Source organism: Lotus japonicus, chromosome 2 (genome assembly GCF_012489685.1).
Source record: "Lotus japonicus ecotype B-129 chromosome 2, LjGifu_v1.2".
NCBI lineage: Eukaryota > Viridiplantae > Streptophyta > Magnoliopsida > Fabales > Fabaceae > Lotus > Lotus japonicus.
Window position 1 is genome coordinate 31,191,535 of NC_080042.1, and position 24,752 is coordinate 31,216,286.

General features: G+C 42.0%; 3 protein-coding genes across 3 annotated transcripts; all 3 read right to left on the reverse strand.

The window, feature by feature from the left end:
- Nucleotides 1–9,253: 9,253 nt before the first annotated feature.
- On the reverse strand, nt 9,254–11,055 carry LOC130736332 (uncharacterized). Its single transcript, XM_057588170.1, has 4 exons — nt 10,969–11,055; nt 10,746–10,898; nt 10,427–10,663; nt 9,254–10,309 (listed from the first exon to the last, which is right to left on the reverse strand). Exons 1-4 carry the CDS (start codon nt 11,053–11,055, stop codon nt 9,548–9,550), a joined length of 1,239 nt encoding a protein of 412 aa, XP_057444153.1. The 3' UTR covers nt 9,254–9,547.
- LOC130737879 (uncharacterized) lies at nt 10,975–21,573 on the reverse strand. The gene is made up of 5 exons (XM_057589737.1): nt 20,733–21,573; nt 20,496–20,624; nt 17,836–17,920; nt 17,668–17,755; nt 10,975–13,213 (listed from the first exon to the last, which is right to left on the reverse strand). The coding sequence occupies exon 5, from the start codon at nt 12,709–12,711 to the stop codon at nt 11,548–11,550; it is 1,164 nt and encodes a 387-aa protein (XP_057445720.1). The 5' UTR covers nt 12,712–13,213; nt 17,668–17,755; nt 17,836–17,920; nt 20,496–20,624; nt 20,733–21,573; the 3' UTR covers nt 10,975–11,547.
- Nucleotides 21,574–21,743: 170 nt separating this feature from the next.
- On the reverse strand, nt 21,744–24,667 carry LOC130737878 (G-type lectin S-receptor-like serine/threonine-protein kinase At1g34300). Its single transcript, XM_057589736.1, has one exon. It carries the CDS (start codon nt 24,478–24,480, stop codon nt 21,937–21,939), a length of 2,544 nt encoding a protein of 847 aa, XP_057445719.1. The 5' UTR covers nt 24,481–24,667; the 3' UTR covers nt 21,744–21,936.
- Nucleotides 24,668–24,752: the final 85 nt, after the last annotated feature.

Genomic DNA, 24,752 nt, shown 5'->3' on the forward strand with positions numbered 1-24,752 from the left:
GTTCTCCTCTTAGCGTCCCAGTGTCGATGTGGGTGCATATTTCCTAGCTTTTTGGAGCTTTCCAGCCTTTATAGATTTTTTTGTTTGGGACTTGTGGTTGTAGGCAATTTTTGGTGGGCTTTTGTTTTCTACTAGTTGGAGACTTCGTGACCCTATTTTTGTTGGGTTTGTGTTGAACTAAGATTATTAACGCTACGATTCTCGACACCGGTGCCGGAAAGATGGTTTCTCGACAGACGGGACCATGGTGAGGCCTGAGACTCGTCAGGTAACATTCCCCAAAGTAAAGGGAGTAAGGGAAAATTCGACAAACTCAGCGAAGGAAGCAGTTACCGAGTGATGGGTAGTTATCAGCACGTGCGTGTACCCACGATGCCATGAATGGCGACGGTAATCCACGACTCAAGACCGCCCACGTTGCAATTAGACGATTAAAATCACGTGCTCAAAACCTCCGGCTGAACGTGGGGCAAGGCGCCAAAATTCAAACCCATGAAGCCCGCGTACACTGAAGAACAACCGCTAAGAACGTGGAGGAAGAGAGAACACTATAAATAGGAGAAGCATCATCAGAAAAGGGGTTCCAACTCAACTCTGAAAAATTCACTAAAAGGCTCTCATGTCCGCATCAATGAGACTCAAAGAGCAAGACGTGATGATGGAGGAGTACGTTGCAGGGCCAACTGCTTATTTTTCTTGCATTTAAGCCTGTTGTTTTGCTTGCTTGTTTCCCTGTCGAGATTCACTTCTCTTGTAGATTTCTCTTTACTGTGTTACGTTATGATCTTCATGTAATTAACCTGTGTTTAATAAAGTCCAGTTCCTTTTGAATCGTTCATCTTCGTCGAAGAATATCAACTCACACACAACACTTTGGCAAGACGTTTTCCCAAAAAGGGCCCCGATTTTAAACTTCCCTTTAGTCGAACTAAGAGGATATTTGTTTACTAAAAATCACCGTAAACAAATTGGCACGCCCAGTGGGACCGTTTTTGTGAAAACTAAGTTTTACAGAAGCGTTTTGTGTGTTCGGTTTATTGCATGCTATCTGGTAATTGTTACTTGCTTTGCTTGTGATTTACGTTTTATATGCACCTGAGAAGTGGTAAGACTGTAAGTATGGCAAGCAATCGAGGAAGAACCTCCCCCCAAGAGTCTAACGTGGGCAATCAGAGCAGCCCCGGGGGAAGTAGCGGTAACAATAATGAAGAAGTATCTACTGGGATGGGGCCTGGCACCACTATGCCAACCCAGAATGTGGTGATTTCTGCAGTTGCAGAAATGCCCGTGTCTACATCAGTGCAGGCACAAATTGTCCCAGCGGTGACAAGGGGAGTGGTAAACATGCCACCAACCTCATTTATGCAGAATGTTTCTTTGCCCGTAAGAGACATGCCTTTTGGTATGCCCGCATCTATGATGCAAGGCGTACAAGGCACCTATTCGACATTCTCCAAGAGTGTTCCCCCATTTAGTATACCCCCTTTTGGGGCAAATGGGACAATGTTGAACTTAGGAAGTCGAGTTAGCCCTCCTAGCCCTACCCCTGGGCCCAGTTCGCAAATTTATTTGTCCACAGGTATGAACTCTGGTTCACTTCAAGCCATTAGGCAGCAAGTGGATGATAGCAACCGTGAGATGGTTAACATGCTATCTTGACAGATAGGTGAAATAATTAACCCCGTGCTCCAAAATAATAATGCCAATAATCAGCATTTAGCACATCAGATGGATCGTTTGGCTACAGCTCTGGGGGCAGCAGTCGAAATCCAACCGGCACCAGGGATTAATCAAATCCCATTGCCTAATCATGTCCCAGCCCCTATGCGCTATCAAGCGCCACAGCACCAAGACTTGGGGGCAAACCCTTTGTTTGGGGGAAATGAGGGAGTGCGACCGCCATTGCAAAATGTGTATATGGTGAACAGGGATGAGCACGCTGATGGTGTGCTAGAAAGAATGCGACAACAGAACGCTGGGGGCAACAAAATGTTGCTGCGGTAGTGGAACAATTGTTGAACCAACATGGCTTCAACGTAGGTTTCGCAAATAGACCCCATTTTGTATCGGCCTTTACAGAAGAAGTTCTCGAATCTGAACTTCCTCGAGGTTGGAAGGTCCCCAAGTTCTCTGGGGACTCAGGAGAGTCTACTGTAGAGCACATAGCCAGGTACCAGATTGAAGCAGGGGACTTAGCCATCAATGAAAATTTGAAAATGAAGTACTTCCCAAGTTCTTTAACTAAGAATGCGTTTACCTGGTTCACTACCCTCGCCCCAAGGTCAGTCCATACATGGGCCCAATTGGAAAGAATTTTCCATGAACAATTCTTTAGGGGAGAGTGCAAGGTAAGTTTGAAGGATTTGGCTAGTGTCAAAAGGAAGACAGCAGAGTCCATTGATGATTATCTAAACAGGTTTAGGATGCTTAAATCTCGATGTTTCACTCATGTCCCTGAACATGAGCTAGTTGTCTTAGCCGCTGGGGGTCTAGAGTATTCTATTAGAAAGAAAATTGATACTCAGTATATTCGAGATATGTTCCTACTCGCAGACAGAGTGATGCACATCGAATTACTAAAGGCTGAAAAGTCTGAAGAAAAGGCCAAGACCACTAAGTGGCCAAAAAAGGAAAAAGTAGCGTACATAGACACTGATCCAATGTGTCAAAATTCGTGTGTTTATCGAGAAGTCCCTGCAAACGTTGACATAAATGATGTCAATCTGGTTGAGCTCCAGCCAGGCGATCCTTACGTTTGTAAAGCATTGAAACCATATGAAAACAAACTTGGGCAAGAAAGCCCCAAGAATACCACTCCTGCTGTGAAAACTTATACTTTTGATGTGACCAAATGTGATGCAATTTATGATATACTTGTGTCTGATGGTTTGCTTGTGGTCCCAAAAGACCAAAAGCTTCCTTCTCCTGAACAAAGGAAGGGGAAGAAATATTGTAAGTATCACAACTTTTTGGGTCATTGGACCTCACAGTGTGTTCGTTTCAGGGATCTTGTGCAGGGGGCATTGGATTCAGGGAGACTCAAGTATGATGAGAAAGCTAAAGGCCAAATGAAGATTGATTCTGATCCGTTGCAGATGGCTGAGACCAACTATGTTGAACCTTTCCATATTTGCATGGTCGATATATCTGAAAAGCTAGATCTGGGTCTGACGCTCGGGGAGGCAAAGGAGAAAAACACTGCAGTCGAAGAACCAGAGATCGAGAAAGAGATGAGCCTGGATGAAGTTTACCCCAAGGCTGGAGAAACTCTTGTTGAATTTCTATCCCGGAGCAAAGATGGTGAGAAAGAAGTCATGTTGTGCCCTCGATGCAGCGCAGTCTTCGACAAGTCTGCAGCCAAAGCCTACCAAGATTCTGAAATGAAAAAACACTATCAAAAGAAAGCGCTTGTGTCTAGGAGGCTGAAGTATCCCCACGAGGAGTGGGTTGAGAGAGACCAGGAACTCGATGTCCATAAAGGCCAGAAGTTAACAGGCAAGGACAAGACTTACGTCCCTGATGCTGGATTACCAAAAAATCAATGGTTCAGGCCAGCACCTCCAAAGCCAAAACAACACCAAAAGTGGCAGAAAATCGACTTAGGCCAGGGATCTTCTTACATCAACAATTCTCGCGTGTCGCGAAGCTACTCCTATGGCTCCGGGAACTACTATGCTCCTGAGCAATTGACCAAAACTCAGTTTAGACGTTTCTTGAGGAAAAGGAAAGCTGAGAGGGAAAGAGGTGGCAAGTTTCGTTCACTATGGGACATAAAACCAGAAAACAATCCTAGCAATGAACCTAGCGTGGCGTCAATTATCAATCAGCTTGACCACGCCATTAAACAGGGAACAACCGCGCCACCAAACCCAGCCAAGGAAAAGGGGAAAGATGCTGCTGAAGATGAGGATGAAGACATGCTCGAAGATTTCGACGACAGTGATGGAGAAGACCTCAACATCATTTGCATAGTGTCTATCTTACCTGCAGAATTCGATAGAATCTCAGAGGTTACTGAAAGCGAGGAAGACTACTATGTCGAGGAAGAGCCAAATGGTAACCCTTTGTGTTATTATGTGATGCAAAAAGGGTCTGTCGAGGATGAGAGAGCTATTTTCCAGAGGCCAACCGAACAGATGAAGAGCCATTTGAAACCACTATTTGTTTGGGCTAAAGTCGAGGAGAAAGGAGTTAACAAAGTCCTTGTCGACGGAGGAGCTGCGATCAATCTGATGCCTAGGTTTATGCTCAAGAAGTTGGGCAAAACTGAAGCGGACCTAATCCCCCATGATATGATACTTTCTGATTATGAAGGAAAAACGGGTTCTTCCCTGGGGCAATCATGCTGAATATAACCGTAGGAACGGTGGCCCGCTCCACGTTGTTCATTGTGGTCCCTTCAAAGGCCAATTACAACTTTCTGTTGGGAAGAGAATGGATTCATGGCGTGGGGGCAGTACCCTCAACTTTGCACCAACGTATATCCATTTGGAAATCGGACGGGGTCGTCGAAAATGTACAAGCGGATCAAAGCTACTATTTAGCAGAGACAGGCTACGTTGGCAAGAAGAATTTCGAGAAGAGCTTAGCCACAATTGCTCCTTTGGACACGGTAGCCAATCAATATTTCAATCCATACTCAGAGTACTCAGTGACATTGGATCCCATCCGAGGACTGAACCTCAATGAAGCTGCAAACCTGATGCCATGAGCGGATGGCACATCGATGAAGAGAAAGATGCCACTACTGAGTGGCAAAACAATGGTAAAGATGATTAATTCGAGAATAGCTCGAATTTCGGCTTACGCAGCCGAAAATAGAGTAAGAACGGCCTTAGAGGCCGCAAGAGTGGCCAAAGAAATGGTTATTGATGAAGTTACTAATGTCTCAATTCTGCCCGTCGAAACGACACTTCAGGATGAGGCAACAACAAAAAGGGATAACACACGCTTGGAAGAAGACGAGCAGGGCGTCGAAGAATTCGAAGATCTCCGCAATTTGAGGCTAGATTGCATCTATGATGGTAGCCCATTGGGTTTCGAGAAGCCAATGATCGACGTTTCCAAGAAAATGGAAGCACAGGATCCTTTGGAAGAAGTGGACTTGGGTGATGGCTCAGAGAAGAAACCAACATACATCAGCGCTCTTATTGACCCGGAGCTAAAGGATAGAATGGTGAAATTACTCAAAGAGTTTAAAGATTGTTTCGCTTGGGATTATGATGAAATGCCAGGACTTAGTCGAGAACTGGTAGAATTGCAGTTACCCATCAAGAAAGACAAAAAACCAGTCAAGCAATTACCCAGGAGGTTTCATCCAGATGTGTTGGTAAAAATCAAGGGAGAAATCGAAAGGCTTCTTAAGTGCAAATTCATCAGAACAACTCGATACGTGGATTGGTTAGCCAACGTGGTCCCAGTAATCAAGAAGAATGGGAAGATGAGAGTTTGCATTGACTTTCGAGATCTAAATGCTGCCACCCCAAAAGATGAATATCACATGCCCATTGCCGAGATGATGGTGGATGCAGCTGCTGGTCACGAATACTTAAGCTTGTTGGATGGTTATTCGGGCTACAACCAAATCTTCATAGCAGAAGAAGATGTATCGAGGACAGCTTTTCGATATCCTGGTGCCTTAGGGACATATGAGTGGGTGGTCATACCATTTGGGTTGAAAAACGCTGGCGCGACCTACCAAAGGGTAATGAATACCATTTTTCATGATTTTATTGAAACTTTCATGCAGGTTTACATCGATGATATCGTGGTGAAATCCCTATCAAGGGATGACCATTTGTTGCATCTGAGAAAATACGGCTTGAAAATGAACCCCCTTAAATGTGCCTTTGGTGTCATTGCAGGTGATTTTTTAGGTTTTGTGGTGCATAAAAAGGGCATCGAGATCAACAAAAACAAAGCCAAAACCATTCTCGATACAAGTCCACCAACCAGCAAGAAGCAACTGCAATCGTTACTGGGGAAGATTAACTTCTTGAGGAGATTCATTACCAACCTCAGCGAGAAGACTAAGTCATTTTCTTCACTTCTTCGACTTAAGAAAGAAGACGTATTCCGATGGGAAACAGAGCACCAAAAGGCTTTTGATGAACTTAAAAAGTACCTGTCCAACCCGCCCGTAATGGCACCACCCATAGGAGGGAGACCAATGAAGTTTTATGTCTCTGCCATAGATGAAACCATTGGAAGCATGCTGGCTCAAGAAGGTGAAGATGGCAACGAAAGAGCCATATTCTACTTAAGTAGGGTGTTGAATGATGCAGAAACTCGATACACCATGATCGAGAAATTGTGCTTATGCTTGTACTTCTCTTGTGTAAAGTTGAAATATTATATAAAGCCAATTGATGTAATGGTTTTTTCTCATTATGATATAATAAAGCACATGTTATCCAAACCGATCTTGCATAGTCGAATCGGCAAATGGGCCTTGGCCCTAACCGAATATTCACTAACTTATGCCTCGTTGAAAGCAATTAAAGGGCAAGCAGTTGCCGATTTCTTGGCGGATCATACCCTGCCTAAAGAGATCATAACTTACGTAAGCATCCAGCCTTGGAAGCTATTTTTCGACGGTTCCAGCCATAAAAATGGAACCAGAATTGGAATGTTCATAGTGTCCCCAGGGGGCATCCCCACTAAATTCAGATTTAGGATCAAGGGTAATTGCTCGAATAATGAGGCTGAGTATGAGGCGTTGACATCAGGCCTCGAGATCTTGATAGCCCTTGGGGCAAAGAACGTTGTCGTAAAAGGAGATTCTGAGTTGGTGATAAAGCAACTTACCAAAGAATACAAATGTGTTAGTGAGAATTTAGCTAGATATTACGTGAAAGCGAATAGTTTGTTGGCTAAATTCGACGAGGCCGGAATAAGTCACGTTCCCATAATAGATAACCAAGAAGCCAATGAATTGGCGCAGATCGCATCAGGGTACATGGTTGATAAATTTAGGCCGAAGGAACTCATTGAAGTCAAAGAAAAATTAAATCCCTCTGACCTCGACATCTTGGTCATTAACAATATGGCACCTAGTGATTGGAGAAAGCCAATTGTTGAGTATTTACAAAACCCTGTGGGCACCACTGATAGAAAGACAAAGTACAGGGCTATGAATTATGTCATCATGGGAAATGAGCTATTCAAGAAAAATGTCGACGGAACACTACTGAAGTGTTTAAGCGAAGATGAAGCGTTCATAGCAACCTCGGCTGTTCACGATGGATTATGTGGTTCCCATCAGGCAGGAATCAAGATGAAGTGGATTCTATTTCGACAAGGGATGTATTGGTCTACTATCATGAGGGATTGCATGGAATATGCAAAGGGATGCCAAGATTGCCAGAGACATGCAGGGATACTGCATGTGCCAGCAAGTGAACTTCATTCAATCATCAAACCTTGGCCATTCAGGGGGTGGGCATTAGATCTAATTGGTGAGATTAACCCATCTTCGTCTAGGCAGCACAAATATATAACAGTGGCCATAGACTACTTTACCAAGTGGGTAGAGGCAATTCCTCTACAAAACGTTACCCAAGACACGGTGATCGATTTCATTCAGAATCACATAGTATACCGTTTCGGGTTACCTGAATCACTCACTACAGACCAAGGCACAGTATTTGTAGGTCAAAAAGTAGCATCATTCGCGGAATCTTGGGGTATAAAGCTTCTGACCTCAACTCCTTATTACGCTCAGGCGAATGGCCAGGTAGAAGCGGCCAACAAAACGCTAATCACCTTAATTAAGAAACATGTTGGTCGAAAACCTAAGAGTTGGCATCAAACTTTGGGCCAAGTGCTTTGGGCTTACAGGAATTCACCTAAAGAAGCTATCGGGGCAACACCATTTCGACTAGCGTATGGCCAAGAAGCGGTGCTACCAGCAGAAGTGTATTTGCAGTCATGTAGAATCCAAAGGCAAGAGGAAATTCCAAGTGAAGACTATTGGAATATGATGCTTGATGGGTTGGTCAATCTCGACGAAGAAAGATTATTGGCATTGGATACCCTAACCAGGCAAAAGGACCGCATTGCTAGAGCTTACAATAAAAAGGTTAGAGTTAAATCTTTTATGCCCGGCGATTACGTGTGGAAGGTTATTCTACCGGTTGATAAAAAAGACAAACGTTATGGAAAATGGGCTCCAAACTGGGAAGCCCCTTTCAAAATCGAGACAGTGCTTTCCGGCAACGCTTATTCGATTAGAGAGTTAGGGGATAAAACTCGACAAATGACAATAAATGGCAAGTACTTAAAAGCGTATAAGCCAATGTTGCATGAAATAAACATCGAATAAGGAAAATGAGAAAGAGATTGCCAAAATCGAGTGTTTTATTAATTAAAGTGAAACATTACAAATATGGCAAAAAACTCTAAAATGGAGGGTTGTCCCTATAACTATTATATCTAGCCCTTAGAGGCTCCATGCGTCTCAGTACATCTTCTTGCCGGGCTTCCAGTCGCGATTTCTCTTGTCGAAGTTCCAGTTCCTCACGAGCAGTGGTGGAAAGCTTGTCAACCAAGACTTTCAGAGCTCCCACACTCTCCTCAGGATCCACTTGATTCAGAGCAGCCCTCAACTCGTCGAACTCCTCCATTTTCTCAGTGATTTGGTATTCAGCAAAGAACACTTGAGCGGAGAAGTCCCGGTGCTCTTCATACAGAGGCATTGCCTCATTCAGGAGCCCCAGGAACTCCTGAAGAGGAGTTCTCACGGAAACAATGATGTTCCGATGCAGAAGTTGGTTAATGAGCCCTGCAAGCTCTTCAGCCAGGGGAAGAAAGGAATATAGTTCCCAGAACAAATCTTGATCAAAAGCCAAGCTCCGGATTTGGTTGAGAAGACGACGACTGGCCATGATTAAAGGAGTTAGGAAAACCCTGGAAGAGTTACAGTGATAAGGAGTTTGAAGAAGTTACTGAAGAAAAGTAATAAGAAACGCTCTATTTATAGTGCTCGTAACAGAGGGTTGCATTAATTAATGGCAATCAGTTGCCAACTCTTCACCTTATGGTTATAGGCCACGTAGGCCACCACTACCATCGTAAATAGCTTTGGTCTTTCAAGAAAACGTGGTAAAAGACTGCAATAAATTGGCCTATTTCCCAAAAATCAAGCGATGACGGCATAAATAATGCGTTCAAGTTTGAACGGTGCAACAATAATAGGCAGTCGTTGAGGAGTAAAAGCATAAATGTATTGTAGAAAAACGAAGATGCTTGGCAAATTAATGGTTGGATTAAATAGCCCAAAAGTCAAGTGCCAAAGGCGTTGTCGAAATAAGTACAGGAAATTTGGCATCAAAAGCCATGATCAAAACAATGTCATCATTACAAACCGATAAATGAAAAGAGGAATCCTAGAGCTGAGATTTGAAAGAATCCAAGCGGTCAGCAAAAGTGGCAATTTTGGCTTCGAGATCCCTCTTGACAGCCTGATCAACCTCTAAGTCCTTGATAACCTCCTTCGTCGAGACGATCAGAGCCTTGGTTTCCTTAGTGAGCGCATCTAGTTGAGTCTTCACAGCAGGGCCTTCCTCGACCAAATCAGCCGTTTCTTCTCCAACTTTGTAATCTCTCGACGCAGCTCCTCAAGTTTAGTGTCGACATCAGATATGTCATCTGCAATTAAAACCTTCCTGGCAGTGAATCTCTTGAAGTCCTCTTTCATCGCTGCAATCTGAGCTTTACCAGAAGAGACTTTGGCTTCCTTGAGGCTAACAGCTTGGCCCATGTCCTTGGCTTGATGGAAAGTGGCTAAGGCATCCATCAAAAAGGATTGAAGGTTGGCCAAAGCGGTCTGGCGAGAATCAAGCTTTTGACCAAGCAGGAAGACGAGCAATTCCTTAGCAGTATGACTCGTTTGAGAATCAGCTCGAATCTGGTCGAGGAATCCACTGTCGAAGACAATAGCCTTCAGCCGACCCAGGCTCTCCTCAATTTGCTGGAGATTGGCAATTTCACTGGATTGAGCAGTCTTAGCAGTAACATCAGCTTGACGAGGCGGAGAATCCCATTCCAAAGTGTCATCGAGAAAGCCATCTAAGGCCACTAGTGGGTCTTCCTCAAATAAGGTGTCAAGCTTCTCGCTAGACACACGAGATGAAGAACCGCCCTTGGCTTGAGGTGAAAGCTGCACAATAGCAGTCGTCGACTTTGGAGGAGGCATGGGGCTAGCATCCTTGTCAGGTTGCACTCTCGAACGCGAATCATCGGCTGGCAACAGGATCTCGACCTGAGGAGTCTCTTCTTCATGAATAGGAGAAGTTGCACCTTGAGTTTCCTACGAGAGAAAATCAGAAAAGTAAGCCTTGGCCTCTTTAGTGGCCTCTTTAGTAAAATAGGATGCACATCCAAGGAGCCGCCAGAACGTGGAAAAGTTATGGGGACGAATGATTACCTGACGAGTAGACCCTTTGGAAGGGCTGGAGTTGGTGGAGCTCTTGGAATGGTGAGGGGACTTGTGACCAGATTTTCTCCTAGTCTTCTTTCTCCCCTCAGCTGTCGAAGTCTTTTTGACTGAAGACGCAGCCTTAGGGGGCTTCTCGACGCCCCCAGTTTTGGATTTTGCAGGGCTGGGAGCTGGAGAATTTTCACGGGATGGAAGATTGGAAGTGGAATGCTCGTGGACATCAGCCTGAGAAAAAGGCAAAACTCGATCTGATTGAGAAGTCACAAACTAAAATGCCGCAAAGTATTCTTGAAAATAAGAAACATACCTGAATAGCAGCGTTGCCACCACCTTCCTTGCCATCGATTTCAGGCTGAGCATCAGACACCAATGGAGAAGCCTTGCTTGTTGTGGAAGCACCGGCCCCCTTGGCCTTCTTCTGGCCAACTGAAGCAGTAGGCTTAGCTTTCCTTTTTCGACCCTGCAGAAGAAAATATTAGTCAATATTTCAAAGAAGTTAAAAGGAAAGGGAAAAGCCGAAAGGAAAATACCTTGAGTTTGTCAGCAAGGCTGACATTATCGTCCTCATCATCATCATCCTCAATCTCGACCGGCTTGTCCTTAGAGGAGTGGGCCATCGGGGAAATAACTTGAGGAGCCGGTTGGGTAATGACTTCAGCTGCAAATGGAGAGAGAAGTTAAGAGGCAAAACGGCAAAGTCAAGGCCAAGTCGAAATATTACCTTGACCAATACGCATGTTCAGCGATATGTGGTTGAAGATTTCGACGGGCACATGATACGGGAAGTCCCATAAGTGATATTTAGTCCAAGTTACTCGCTTTCGAGGAGGAAGAGCTTGATTGGCTAACACGTTTATATTTATGTGATCAACCCATTTGGGCAAGACCGGTGGAAAAGCCAATGCAAACCTACTCGTGGGCAAGGATGGGAACCTAAAGCCAGTTTTTCGAATAACAAAAGATAGACCTTCCTCACCAGGAGGAATGACTAACTTGGATTTTTTAGCTTTAGATTCCCATTTTTTCCTTAATACTTGAGCTTCTTTCGCAACTGTATCTCGAAGGCGAAGAGTTGGATAATATACCACACCAAAGAACTCTTGAAAGGATCAGATTTCTGCCAGGTGCATACCTTTGGTCTTCTTGAAGCCCTGCTTCTGCAAAAGAAAAGCATCTGTCATGCATTGAAGACAATCTACGAGGGGCTTCGAAATCTGGGCCCAATACTCAGACCACCAGGTTTTGAAGGCATTAGTGGCATAGTACGAAGGAGCATAGTTGAAAGGGCTCAGGTTGAGAAGCTTATTGTTATAGAAGTGAACAGTTGTGTCAAAAGCAGAAGCCTTCTTGATGGTCCCAGGATATAGGACAAGGCTCTTGTCGAACAAGGTGTTGGGCAAAGCCTGGCTAAGCCCAAATTGTCGAGACACCAATTGAGGGTTATAGCCACACAAAGTGTAGTCGTTACTAGCAAAGCCTACAGTCAAAGCCCTAGGCGAAAGGATGGTCCTCCAGAGAGTAACGTGGTGTTCCTTGGGTGACGAGGGGTCACATGTGTTAGGGTAAGAGTTCTTTAGCCAGAAAGGGCCACGGCTAGCTTTGCTATAAGGAGAAAAACTAGATCGATAATGCTTCAGCTCAAGAAACATGGTAAAATATTTCCTGAAGTCAGCTTCAAAACTCGACGAGTCATAAGCCGGGGTCAAGGTTTCAAGCCTATGAGCATCAATCCTAGTGCTAAAACCAGTCGGAGGATTGTCTCGCGCCGGCAAGAGAGATTCGAACACTGCATTCAACCAAAGTTGAAATAACCACAGAGGTCCAGCCGCATTCAAAGAAATGGTCTTGGTACTCCGAACGTCCTCGACAGCTTCATTCAGCATTTGATAGAGGTTGCCGAGAACAAGCCTGGCCATATCGAGTTGTCGACCCTCATGGATCAAGTTGGCTAAAGGTAAAAGCTTAGCGGGTATACGCAAGGACTTGGTACAGAAAACATAAGCTGAAAGCCAATACAACAGGAACGCAACATGTTCAGCATCAGACACCTCACCATTCTCGACATAATGGTCTTTAATAAACCGGCCAAATGAGATGTTATTAGTAGGAATCGTGATGGGTTTAGTAGCTGCAGGCACGGAGTGATAATCATCACCAATAGGCCATAATCCAGTGATAGCAGCAACATCCAGGAGGGTTGGGGTAATCATGCCAAAGGGGACATGAAGGCAATTAGTAGACCTCTCCCAAAAGTAAAGCGCACTCAACAGCATGGCAGGGTTATACGAGATTTGGGATCTCGACAGCTGAATCAAGTCGAGAATCCCAACATCTTTCCAGTGTTGCCTCTTGTCGATACCATTTGAGATAGGCTTTGTCGTTAGCAGAGGGGTTAGGAGGAGCTGAACGAAAGGCCCTTTTTGTAACACCCTCTAAACCCCGCATAATAATATATCATAAATCAGAGTAAAATGCATAACACAGAGGGTGTCACACTTATTCTCCAGAAACATAAATCAAAACACCTGTCATGCTCATAATAAATATATAAATTTTCCAACTTTAATGTCGCAACATCATATGCATAGCACAGCGGATTTATTTCAACTCCAAAATTTAACATAAAGAGAGTTCATAGGTAACTTTTAACATCAAGGTACAAAACTAAACGTTTCCCGGTGTTACATAACAGAGCATGACTCCCCTAACTAAACCGTAAATGAAAGACTAGCTCCTCCAACTAACCCTCGCGAGAAGCTCCACTATCTTCGGTACCTGAGCGATGTCGCATAGAACATCATTCCAACAGAAGGGTGAGAACTCATATCATATGGATAAGCATAATAATAAATAATGTAAAAGCTTATCTATGCTCCACATAAATTACTCACATTCACTAACAAATAATAAATTATGTAATTTTAACATAATTAATCAAGTTCATAGTTATGGCAAATACTCCATAAATTATAGCTCAATTAGAACATATATAATAGTCTCTAATTACCACCACATCAAATCTCTCCAAAAATATCACCATAACACATATGACTCAAGTGAGACCCGTGCAAATGTCTTTGGTACCAAAGTTGTTATCCTTAGCGGTATCACCGCGTCCACTCCAGACAGATAACCACCAATAAAGCCCTCGCTCTAGGCTTCAAAACCACTCCAGTTTTGGGACAAGTCACTAGCCTCCACGAGAACTAGCAAACATTGCCTCTTGACAACTATGCAGTGTATTGTGCAAAACTCAACTAACATATGCATATTCAGACCATCTCCAAGTCCTAATTATTTTAGCATATTCATCACCAGTTGCACAAAACACATATTACATGTTATCAATTATACAACTTGCAATCACAACAACTTAGCATCTCAAACATAACATCAATTCAGAAACAACATCATATAATGATTATTAAAAATAGATGTAAATTAAATATAATTCATATATAACAGGTTCTGCAACTATTTCCTAAAGACTGGATTTCTCTCTAAATTTTCCCAAAAACTCGCGACATGCTCATGCTCGCCATCTCGCGACATCTCACTGCACAACTCGCCATGTCGCGACATCTCACGACATCTCCCTACGCAACTCGCCATGTCGCTGAATAACTCGCCATGTCGCGACATCTCACGACATCTCCCTACGCAACTCGCCATGTCGCGACATCTTGCGACATCTTCCTGCGCAACTCGCCATGTGCGCGCACCACACATCTAATGAACTATTAAACAGATGTAAATTATCAAATATACTCAGAAAAATCTAATATTTTTATCATGGTTCCGTATACACGTTTTGTAAACCTCTATAAATTTTCAAGTCACAATTCAAAGTACAAAAATCAGGAAAAATCGTACACTAACCGCAGTTCGTAAGAAACTGGACAGCTTAACCTATACTCACTAAAATACACATAAATCGAGCTACAGACGTCAGAATGACGTGAAACCAGTGGCAAAAGTTTCGTAACAGAAAAACCTACAACTTTTATGAAGACTACTTCTTCAAATTCGGCCATTAACATAGCACGAAAAAGGGTACAAGAGAACATAAATTTCTGCGCATCATGCAAGCCTATCATCTACCCCCAAAATCATCTAAAAGCCAAACCCTAACTATTTCAATTTGGGAATTTTTGCAACCTAGGATTCCTAAATCATGCTTTCTATCATTATCCACTATCATACCAATCCATAAAACATGAATCCAAACCCTTACCTCTTGTAGATCAGTTCTAAGTTTTCTCCTCTTTTCTCCTCTCCTTCTCTGCTTTCACGTGTTTCTTGTTCTGCTTCTCTTCTAATCCTTATTTTTTTTCTTTTCTTTCTTTCTATTTCACTCCTAACCCTTAAATAGCCATACAATGGGCCTCACTCTCAATTACTCACACTAAACCCTAAAACCTTATTTAGCTAAATCTTATACTATATCACATAAGATTTAAATTATATCACAAATATCACTCATTTATAATTTAAATAATTTACTCACTCCATATATCACATAATCACTTAATTATCTAATAAAATCACATAATTCATCAAATTACCATATACCATAATACTAATTAAAATAAAATAACAAATAACCTAATAACAGAAAATGGGGTGTTACACTTTTTGGGTCATTGAGAAATGGCATGCGATAAGAGGGTTGGAAAGCCAAAATAAGCTCTTCTCCTCTAACACTAGGGTGAAACGATTCATGTTCCTCAGGAAGACTATTAGGCCTATCATGCTTCACTACTTTCAAAGGACCCAAAATGGCGCGTAAAGTACCATTAACAGAGAAAGGAATGAGTACCTGGGATTTCCAGATAGCTCTCTTCTCCGCTTCGTTGGGGGGTTCTAGGATTGCCACGCGTTTGGATTCATCCAGCTTAAGCTCGGTGGCCAACGGAATGGTCTGCTCAGGGTTAGAAGCCATTGAAGAAAAAGATAGGTGTGCTGAGGAAAACGGAGGAAGACGGAGTAAGAACTCTGGAGAAGAAAGTTGAAAGCTTTTTGAAGAAAGTAAAGCTTGAAGAGGAACGTTAATGGGGTATTTATAAGCAGACGGAACTAAGGCAGCATTGTGCTTCAGTTTATAAAATTTGGAATACAAGTGAGTATTTTATTAATTAAATCATGTCGTTGCCCAGCTTTTTGGTAGAAATGAAATCATGGCCCTAAAAAGGCTATAACTGTCAGCTAGTGGAAAGTCATCAGACGTCATGACTATTGATTGGACCTAAGGATCGAACGGCCAAGGGTGCAAAGCATTTGAATTGTTGAGATTGAACGGATGCGATAAAAAATGCTTGGTATCTTCAAGCTAAAGCAGTCGACAACCAACATTTTTGGGGGGCAACTGTTGAACTAAGATTATTAACGCTACGATTCTCGACACCGGTGCCGGAAAGATGGTTTCTCGACAGACGGGACCATGGTGAGGCCTGAGACTCGTTAGGTAACCTTCCCCAAAGTCAAGGGAGTAAGGGAAAATTCGACAAACTCAGCGAAGGAAGCAGTTACCGAGTGATGGGTAGTTATCAGCACGTGCGTGTACCCACGATGCCACGAATGGCGACGGTTACCCACGACTCAAGACCGCCCACGTTGCAATTAGACGATTAAAATCACGTGCTCAAAACCTCCGGCTGAACGTGGGGCAAGGAGCCAAAATTCAAACCCACGAAGCCCGCGTACACTGAAGAACAACCGCTAAGAACGTGGAGGAAGAGAGAACACTATAAATAGGAGAAGCATCATCAGAAAAGGGGTTCCAACTCAACTCTGAAAAATTCACTAAAAGGCTCTCATGTCCGCATCAATGAGACTCAAAGAGCAAGACGTGATGATGGAGGGTACGTTGCAGGACCAACTGCTTATTTTTCTTGCATTTAAGCCTGTTGTTTTGCTTGTTTGTTTCCCTGTCGAGATTCACTTCTCTTGTAGATTTCTCTTTACTGTGTTACGTTATGATCTTCATGTAATTAACCTGTGTTTAATAAAGTCCAGTTCCTTTTGAATCGTTCATCTTCGTCGAAGAATATCAACTCACACACAACACTTTGGCAAGACGTTTTCCCAAAAAGGGCCCCGATTTTAAACTTCCCTTTAGTCGAACTAAGAGGATATTTGTTTACTAAAAATCACCGTAAACAGTTTGCCTCCCCTCCTTTTCTCTTGAGAAGGGTTCCTCGGATTTTATGATGATGTATAATTTTTTACTTTAAAAATATATATTATTTTATACAATAAAATTGAACACTAGCCTTTCAAAATAAATAAATAAAATTAAACACTAGAGATTACGTTTTTCTTGAAGTGGTGTTCACCAATATAGACATTAAACCTTTGCTGGTCCCTTCTCCACATTAACCAAAAAAACCAGGGTTATAGCTACAGAATCCAGCTTACAATCATATATTTAATGCATCAGACAGGCTGCCAAAGATGGAAGCTTGGTGAATTGGTAAATGCTTTCAATAAGAATATGCAGGGCTGTAACCATAACTACTAAGGCGCGTGGCGTCTGGATGGTGGGTAATGAGTTAGGTTCGCGTCCTAGGGGCTAAGAGCAATTGATGCTTAGGGGTTTAAAGGCTCAGATAAGACGGGATCATCCTCGTTTGATTCGCTTTTGTGGCCTGGGGGTTGTGTTTGTTTGTACATATATCTCTATTTTCATCAATAATAGTAACCATATCTACCAAGGCGCATGGCATCTAGATGGTGGGTAATGAGTTAGGCTTGCGCCCTAGGGGCTTAGAGCAATTGATGCTTAGGGGTTTAAAGGCTCAGATAAGACAGGATCATCCTCGTTTGATTCGTTTTTGTGGCCTGGGGGTTGTGTTTGTTTGTATATTTTCATCAATAATAAAGTTTTGCTTTTAAAAAAAAAAGTATATGCAGTGCTGTAATTTAAGAAATTCATGTTTATTAATAATTCATAAATGACCACAGTAGAAAGTAACATGAACACCTAAACTATGTTCATACCTGCATATTCATTAAGAAAGTACATGCATTGTCTGAAGAAAAAGAAAGGAAGGATTCTAAACCTTCTCTCTCAAAGACTCTTCAGAGCATGTTAAGGCCAGAAGATAAGAAATCAAGATTAAATAATTTCCCAAGTTGCATTGCAAACACAGAAATAGCTGTATAAAGAGTTAATTCTTGAGCAGCTAATACAGGTACATGTCACTAGCAAAAACAAAGAGCAAACAAACCTGGAGTAGTATCAGCTGGTACAACAGGCTCATTTTGAAGTGAAGAAGTACAACTGCGGATCTGAGATTTTGTAGCCTCGAGTTCATCCTGGAAAATGCAGTGATCTTGTTAACATTTCTAGAAACGTGTAATCTAAAATATGACAACTATCACATGTGGAACGTCACCTGTAAGCAACCACTTCACCTTTCACCAGAAACTCGAGCACGTCTCTATCAAATCGTCCATCAAGTTCAACTTCCAGATATTGGCCTGCACATTGATTTTAGTATGATAGGAACTGGATATGGTTGCTGAGTAATTGGAAAGACTCAGTGAGTCTCCCTAAGTCCCAAACCCCAAATGATCCAAAAGATACCAATTCTCACCCTAAACTCTCTATTTATAGGCAAAATGCCTCACACTAACCTACCCACTAATTAACCCGCTTCACTATTTGAGCGTGTCTAACATAGTACAAGTGAAGTTATGTCATAGCATTAGAACCCTTGGTTAACCCTTCAATAATGTCTCTAGAACTGACTTAGATCAACTAATTAAAATAAATAAATAAACTAAGACTTGAAATATATTACAGTTTTTCCATCTCATTCCAGTAGTACAATCTGATAAAAATGCAGGATTTCTTTAGTTCTTTGTCTTCTATTTTTATATTATTAAATTGGAATCTTTATAAGTTTCTATTATATTACTAACTTCCATTACTTCTATCAACAATAAATTGAAAATCTAATTAAAATTGAACAAAGATATTACTTCGAACACTGGGCCTTGATTACCATACAGGGTGTCTCCCACAAGTAGGAATTTCACATTTTTCTGTGTCTGATAGGGGCTGTGTGAAGTGTGAACAGTGCGTGCAAAAAGTACCTGGGGTTGATTTAATTTAAATTAAGTTAGTTATGGATAGTTTGTGTAAGTTATGTAGTTACTAGTTGTGGGTACTGGGTAGTTTTATGACTATAGCAGTTAGGTAACTGCTATGGTTTGAATTTAAATTATATAGGAGTGGTTATAAATAGGGGTTATGTAAGAAGGTTGGGATTATTCAGAAGTTGTGAGTTTAGTGGGAGAGGTCTGGCTCTCGAATTCCAGAATTACTAGGAGAGGACTGGCTCTCGAACATCCAGAATTTGTATAATTATTCCTTAATATTCTGTTCCTATCAGGGTCTTCAGGATTGCTTCAATTAGTTTCTGGAAAAAGAAGTTATAAAAAAGGTAGAAAATGACGAATGTGTACCTCATAGGTAGACATAAACCACTTGCAAATAAACATTTAAGAAAGTTATAAACAATGAAAATTGGGTGAAAAAATAGGATTAACCTGAATGAGGTTATCCAAGGAATTTTCAGGAAGGGAGTTAGAATTGGTACCCCCACTCTTGGATTTGCTACCCCCTTTAAAGCTGGAAATTTCTATAATATCCCTGTTTAAATAATTCCCGAGCCTTAAGTCTCGAGAAGTATTATAATTTTCCTGATGAAAATTCCCGAGCTTTGTTCCTCGGAAACATCCCGAGGGTCTAATTCCCGGAATAATTCCGAGGGCTATGCCTCGGTAATATATAAACGTGGATTTCCCGAGGTTTGTCAAGCTCGGAATGTGAAAAATGTGTTCCCGAGGTTGCCAAACCTCGGAAAGGTTCCTTGAAGAAATTGGAACACTTCCTGAGCCTTAGACCTCGGTAAGGAAAACGTAAGGAAACAACTTCCAGTCCCGAGCACTAAAGCTCGGGAAATAACTTCCAGTCCCGAGCCCTAAAGCTCGGGAGAAAGTGCAGAGAATGTGAAGGCTCGGGAAAGGGAGAATGTTAAAACATGGGGGCAATTTTGGGTTTTTTGGAAAATAAGGGGGGTAGCAATTCCAAGATGGGGGTACCAATTCTTATTCCCTTTCAGGAATCAGCCAAGGAAATGCAAACGATGATGACTTGGGATTAGTTGATACACAACCCAGATTGATTGATGGGCAGGGTCTGAATTTTCTGCAAGAGAAAGGGTACAGAGAAACATTGACGATAATAAAAACCACAGTATTATTAAGGAAGCCATGAACCAAACGATATTTTTAATCTTCATTATCAACATGCAATTTGTAGAAATACAAACTGCATACATTTCGTGAGACTGAGAGAATGAAATTGCTAAGCCAAACACGGAAGCCATTGACAATGTTATGAGAGGTACTAATGGAAGCAGTGCCATGCTTATCAGTCAAAGCAAAACAGCGAGCATGGAGCAAGTAATGGGAAGGCCTTTAAGGACAGAAAGTGGTGCCAAGTTAGACTTTAATCAAATAATTGTGAAGGGAATTATCAAGATATGTTCACAAAGGGATACTTAGCTAGACCAGCTTTAATTTCCAAAAAACAGGAGAACAGGACAAGGTCTTCAATTTGACAATTTTGCTTCAAATATAAAGATTCTTTTAAAAGGGACAAGGAATCAGGATCTGTAAACTGATTCTCCATCTTTGTGCGAGTCATCTCACCATTGACCCCTACATTTTTGGTCCAGGAGTCTTATCGCTACATGACTGTGTTTACATAAATCCTTAACAACAAGAGGTACTGGACTTTATCTTTATACATTATTAGCTCAGAAAAGAAAAGAATGAATGAAGATCCGACCAAAATATGACCCCTTTTATTGTTTACATTGCTCATCACATGTTCAAATTCTGACACTGATGGTCTTCATGCAGGGCAGTATATTTAATTATTTACACGGTATGAAAACATATATATTTAATATAAAAAATTGTGTAACTCGGCAACTAAAGCAAGTAACGATGATTATTTTGAGTTAAAAGAGAATGTTCTTACCTCCAGAGTTCTTGGAAGAGCACGCTCCGATTTAATTCCACAAAATTAAGTTTGCATCAAAGTAGCTATAGATGTTGATAAATCATCATCCATCATCCATTATATACAACTGCATAGCAGTTCTGGTTTCTGGCACAATAAAGATTCAGACTCATTAAACCTGAGGTATACAACAGAGAACTTTGTTTTAACTTGATGAGATAATGGTGCATGATTATATGTACAATGTACCCTAACCTGAAAAATGGAAGTGTAACATATCCTGCGAGTTGCACAATAAAGATTCAGACATATTAAACCTGAGGCAATAGAGAACTTTGTTTTAACTTGATGGGATAATGGTGCATGATTATATGTACTATGTACCCTAACCTGAAAATGGAAGTGTAACATATCCTGCGAGTTCACATAAGGCTTTTTAATTCAACTATATTATATCTTATGAATCGAACACAAAGAGGTTTAGTTAGTAAGTGTAACATATCTACATTCACCCCATTAGCAGGTCTAACAAGATAGATTTCCCCTTCAAAACTTTAAATCCACATTCTCCACTATCATGCTTCAATGAACAAAAATAAAAAGAAAATTTAACTCTTGCTGCTTATCAGTGCAAATAGAATGGCTCTGGAAAATGTTTTGCTGTCACCTCGTTTGCACCAGTCAGCAATACATGCTCCCAGTAACCTGATGGTACAATATTCAGTAGGGTTTTTGATATACTCACACCCAACTTTATCTTCCATCCACTTTTTCTTTCTATCTCTCTCTTATTTTCCTATCATATCTCTTATCCATCTCTATCTCTCTCATGGGGTGTGGCCATGCGGGTGGAACAGGTGTCAAACGAATTATTATTGTATTCAGTATTTTTTTTTAGAAAAAATGAAATATATTAGCTAATAGTATCACCTTGAGGCCACCCTCCTCAATTAGGGATAGAAGAAGGAATAACACTTCCCAAATAGGAACCACCCTATAATATTGTATTCAGTATTATGTGTCAAACACCAATGCTGCAATAATTATACACAGATTACCAATAAACTAATTATTTATTAATTATTATACATCATAACATTTAGCATACTAAACTTGAATATAAGAGCAAAAAAGTTTATGTAAGTAAACCAAAGCAGAATCCAATGAAAATATGCACGGATGAGTAATAAATGAAAATAATTGAGGACCTCACTGTTTGGAAGCGTGGAAAAATTAATAAATGAAAGACAAATGATGACCTCTATGATGAGTTTCAATAGCCCAGACATAACACTATTGCTTCATCTGATAGATATACATCTTATTCCATGAATCAAGGAATAGAATACAGATAATTGCTTGAACTATAAATTTGCAGTCTCCTACTTTAAAGTAGTATACAATCACAGGGGAAACAAAGACAATATAGAGTATACAAGCATGAAATTAGAAGTTACTATCATGGTTCTGATTGTAAAAGGGATGATGTTCCCTTATCTGGGTTCCTTCCAGGGGTTAAAGTTGAAGCAACACTATTGAGGAATGATGACGAGGAAGAAGGACCAGGAGGTGAAGCTCTAACTGTTGAGAATGCACTGACATTGCTGCTGATGTAAGTGCTGGTTCCACTAACAGGTGCTGCTTCAGTCAATGATTTTGGAGCAGGTGGCTTCTCAATCTCCTTCACCCCTTCTAGCATTTGCACTATTCTGCTCATTGCTGGTCTCTGAGATGGCTGCTCTTGGATGCACCAAAAGCTTACCTGAATAGCTCTCATCACTTGCTCCATATCAATTTCTTGGTCAGCTAGTCTTTTGTCCAAGATTCCCTTGATGTTTCCTTTCTCAAACTCTTCATAAGCCCAAATAGAGAATTTCTTCCTATTTGTTTCTTCTGAGACTTCAAAGTTCCTCTTACCACTCACAATCTCCAACAAAACCATGCCGTAGCTATAAACATCAGATTTGGATGTTATGGGAAGGTTCGCAATCCACTCTGGTGCTAAATATCCTCTTGTTCCCCTCACGCTCGTCAAGGTTCGGTGCCTATGGTCCTTCGGGTTAACGAGCTTTGCAAGACCAAAATCAGAGACTTTAGCAACATAATTCTCATCCAAGAGAATGTTCTCAGGCTTTATATCGCAGTGGACTATGCAGTCGCGACACTCCTCGTGAAGGTATGTGATGCCTCTTGCAGTCCCCAGGGCTATGTTGAATCGATACTCCCAGTTCAGCAATTTCCCTGAATTCCCTTGTGCGAGGAACAACAAATTGTCAAGAGACCCGTTTTTCATGAACTCATAAACTAGAAGCCTGTGGCGCCCTTCTGAGCAAAATCCAATGAGCCTCACCAAATTCAGATGATGAGTGCTACTTATTGTTGCAACTTCCATCCTGAACTGCTTCTCACCTTGCTCTATGCCTTCGAGCTGCTTCACAGCCACAACAGTTTTGTTAACAAGAATGCCTCTGTACACAGCACCGAATCCTCCGGCTCCAAGCTTCTCCTTGAACCCCTTTGTCGCGCGCTGGAGGTCCTTGTACGAGAACTGGACTGGTGCACCAGAAGCATACTCAAGAAGAGCATACTGAGCAGACAAAGCACCGAACCTCGCGTTGTTCCGACAACACCACATCCACAGGCCAGCTTCAAACGCAACCAAAGCTATCAGGGTACCCAGAATAACAACCACGACCACCCAAGCAGGTACCTTGGAACTCTTTTCCTTCACAGTCCCGCCCGACGAGGGTGGCGGATTTTGAGCCACTGGTGGACAAACCTTGACAAAAGAAGTGCTAGGCAGCGCAGGATTATGATATCCACTGACAAGATTTCCTGATGGTTTTTGGTGACATTGCCCCGTGCCGTCTGACAAACTAGTAGAAGCATAACAAGCATCAGAGCCTGAAAGACAGTTTCCACTACACCCTGATGTCCCAGCAAAGAAAGACTGTGTCCCGGTTTCAGGGGAATAAGTCAAGAACTGAGTATGGTCCAATCTCAACATAGATACATTCCCTTGACAATTGTCAAGACTCACCTTCCTCGTACACCCTTGCCTGCTATCATTTGGATCAACCATCTCAAAATTCTCAGATGGGCACCCGCAAATCGGGCCGGAATCGTTATAACTGCATATACCATAATTCCCACAGTAAGCATAAACCTCACACTGATCCTGAACAGCAGCCCATGTAGCACTAGGGTTTCCACTACCTCTAGAAGTGCTATAAATCCTCAAATTCCCATCACTATCTAACTTTAAAACCCTCAAATTATCACTCCCCCCATAGTCACTACTATAAGCAACAGTAACAGGAGTACTAAAATTGGCATCAGAAAGCTGCAAAACCCCACTGGTTAGCAACCCCAAAGAAGGAGAACTCAAACTCTCTTTCACAGAGGAATTCAAAACCTGATTCCAGAACTCAATGCTATCATTCCACTTCAGGGTCAAATTCCCAGTACTAGTGAGCATAAATGAGTAAGGCCCAGATTTCAGAACCTTACCAACAGTAAAATTCTGAGTAGGCAAAAGAGTATCAACAGGATGGTCAAAGCTAGACCAGAAGTTCCAGGAGCCATTAGAAATTACCAGATTGCCGCTCTCTTCCACGGTGGCGTTTGTGGCGCCGAGATTTGCGGTGCCGGAGTCCCAGACAGTAGCGCCGGAGCCGTTGACGAGGCGAAGGGCGCCGGAAGAGAGGAACTGGAAAGACCCACCGGAATCGACAGCAGTGCCGTTAGCGGCGGACCAGACGACGGGGGCCCCGCCGGTGTAGACGATGGAGGCCGTGAAGGAAGGAGGGGAGGTGGGTGGCTCGACGGCGAGAAAGCGGAGGGAGAAGGGGGCGCTCGGCGAGGAGGACCATGCCTGGCTGGTGTCGGAGGCGGAGAGGGTGGAGCCTGGGGTGACGGAGGTGGTGGTGCCGATGAAAATGGTTGAAAAGGAAAACACAACAAGTGTGAGGAACAGAGAGTGAGGTTCAAAATTAAGGTACATAATGTTGTTTTTTTTCTGATGTTTTAATTTGATGTGTGAGAATGTGAAGATGTTGTTTGATGCATTTTAAGGTTTGAAGAAGAAGAAGAAGAAGAAGAAGATGATGATGATGATGATGATGATGATGGTGTTTATGGGGTTTGTATTGTATTGTAATGTGTATTGGTTTATAGTAGCTGTGGACAGGGAAGACTTTGACTTGGCTCTTGCTTGTTTTTTGGGTTGGTGTATTTTGTTCTGTTTTTGTTTTTTCAATACTTGAGATAGATGGA

Bases quoted from the DNA above. Each gene is read 5' to 3' on its own strand.
- LOC130736332 (XM_057588170.1), bottom strand. From the start codon at position 11,055: ATGGCCCACTCCTCTAAGGACAAGCCGGTCGAGATTGAGGATGATGAT. The intron at 10,899-10,968 runs GTATTTTCCTTT...TTTCTTCTGCAG, and splicing joins GCCTTGCTGACAAACTCAAG to GGTCGAAAAAGGAAAGCTAA. The intron at 10,310-10,426 runs GTAATCATTCGT...TTTCTCTCGTAG, and splicing joins CCAAAGGGTCTACTCGTCAG to GAAACTCAAGGTGCAACTTC.
- LOC130737878 (XM_057589736.1), bottom strand. From the start codon at position 24,480: ATGTACCTTAATTTTGAACCTCACTCTCTGTTCCTCACACTTGTTGTG.
- LOC130737879 (XM_057589737.1), bottom strand. From the start codon at position 12,711: ATGCTGTTGAGTGCGCTTTACTTTTGGGAGAGGTCTACTAATTGCCTT.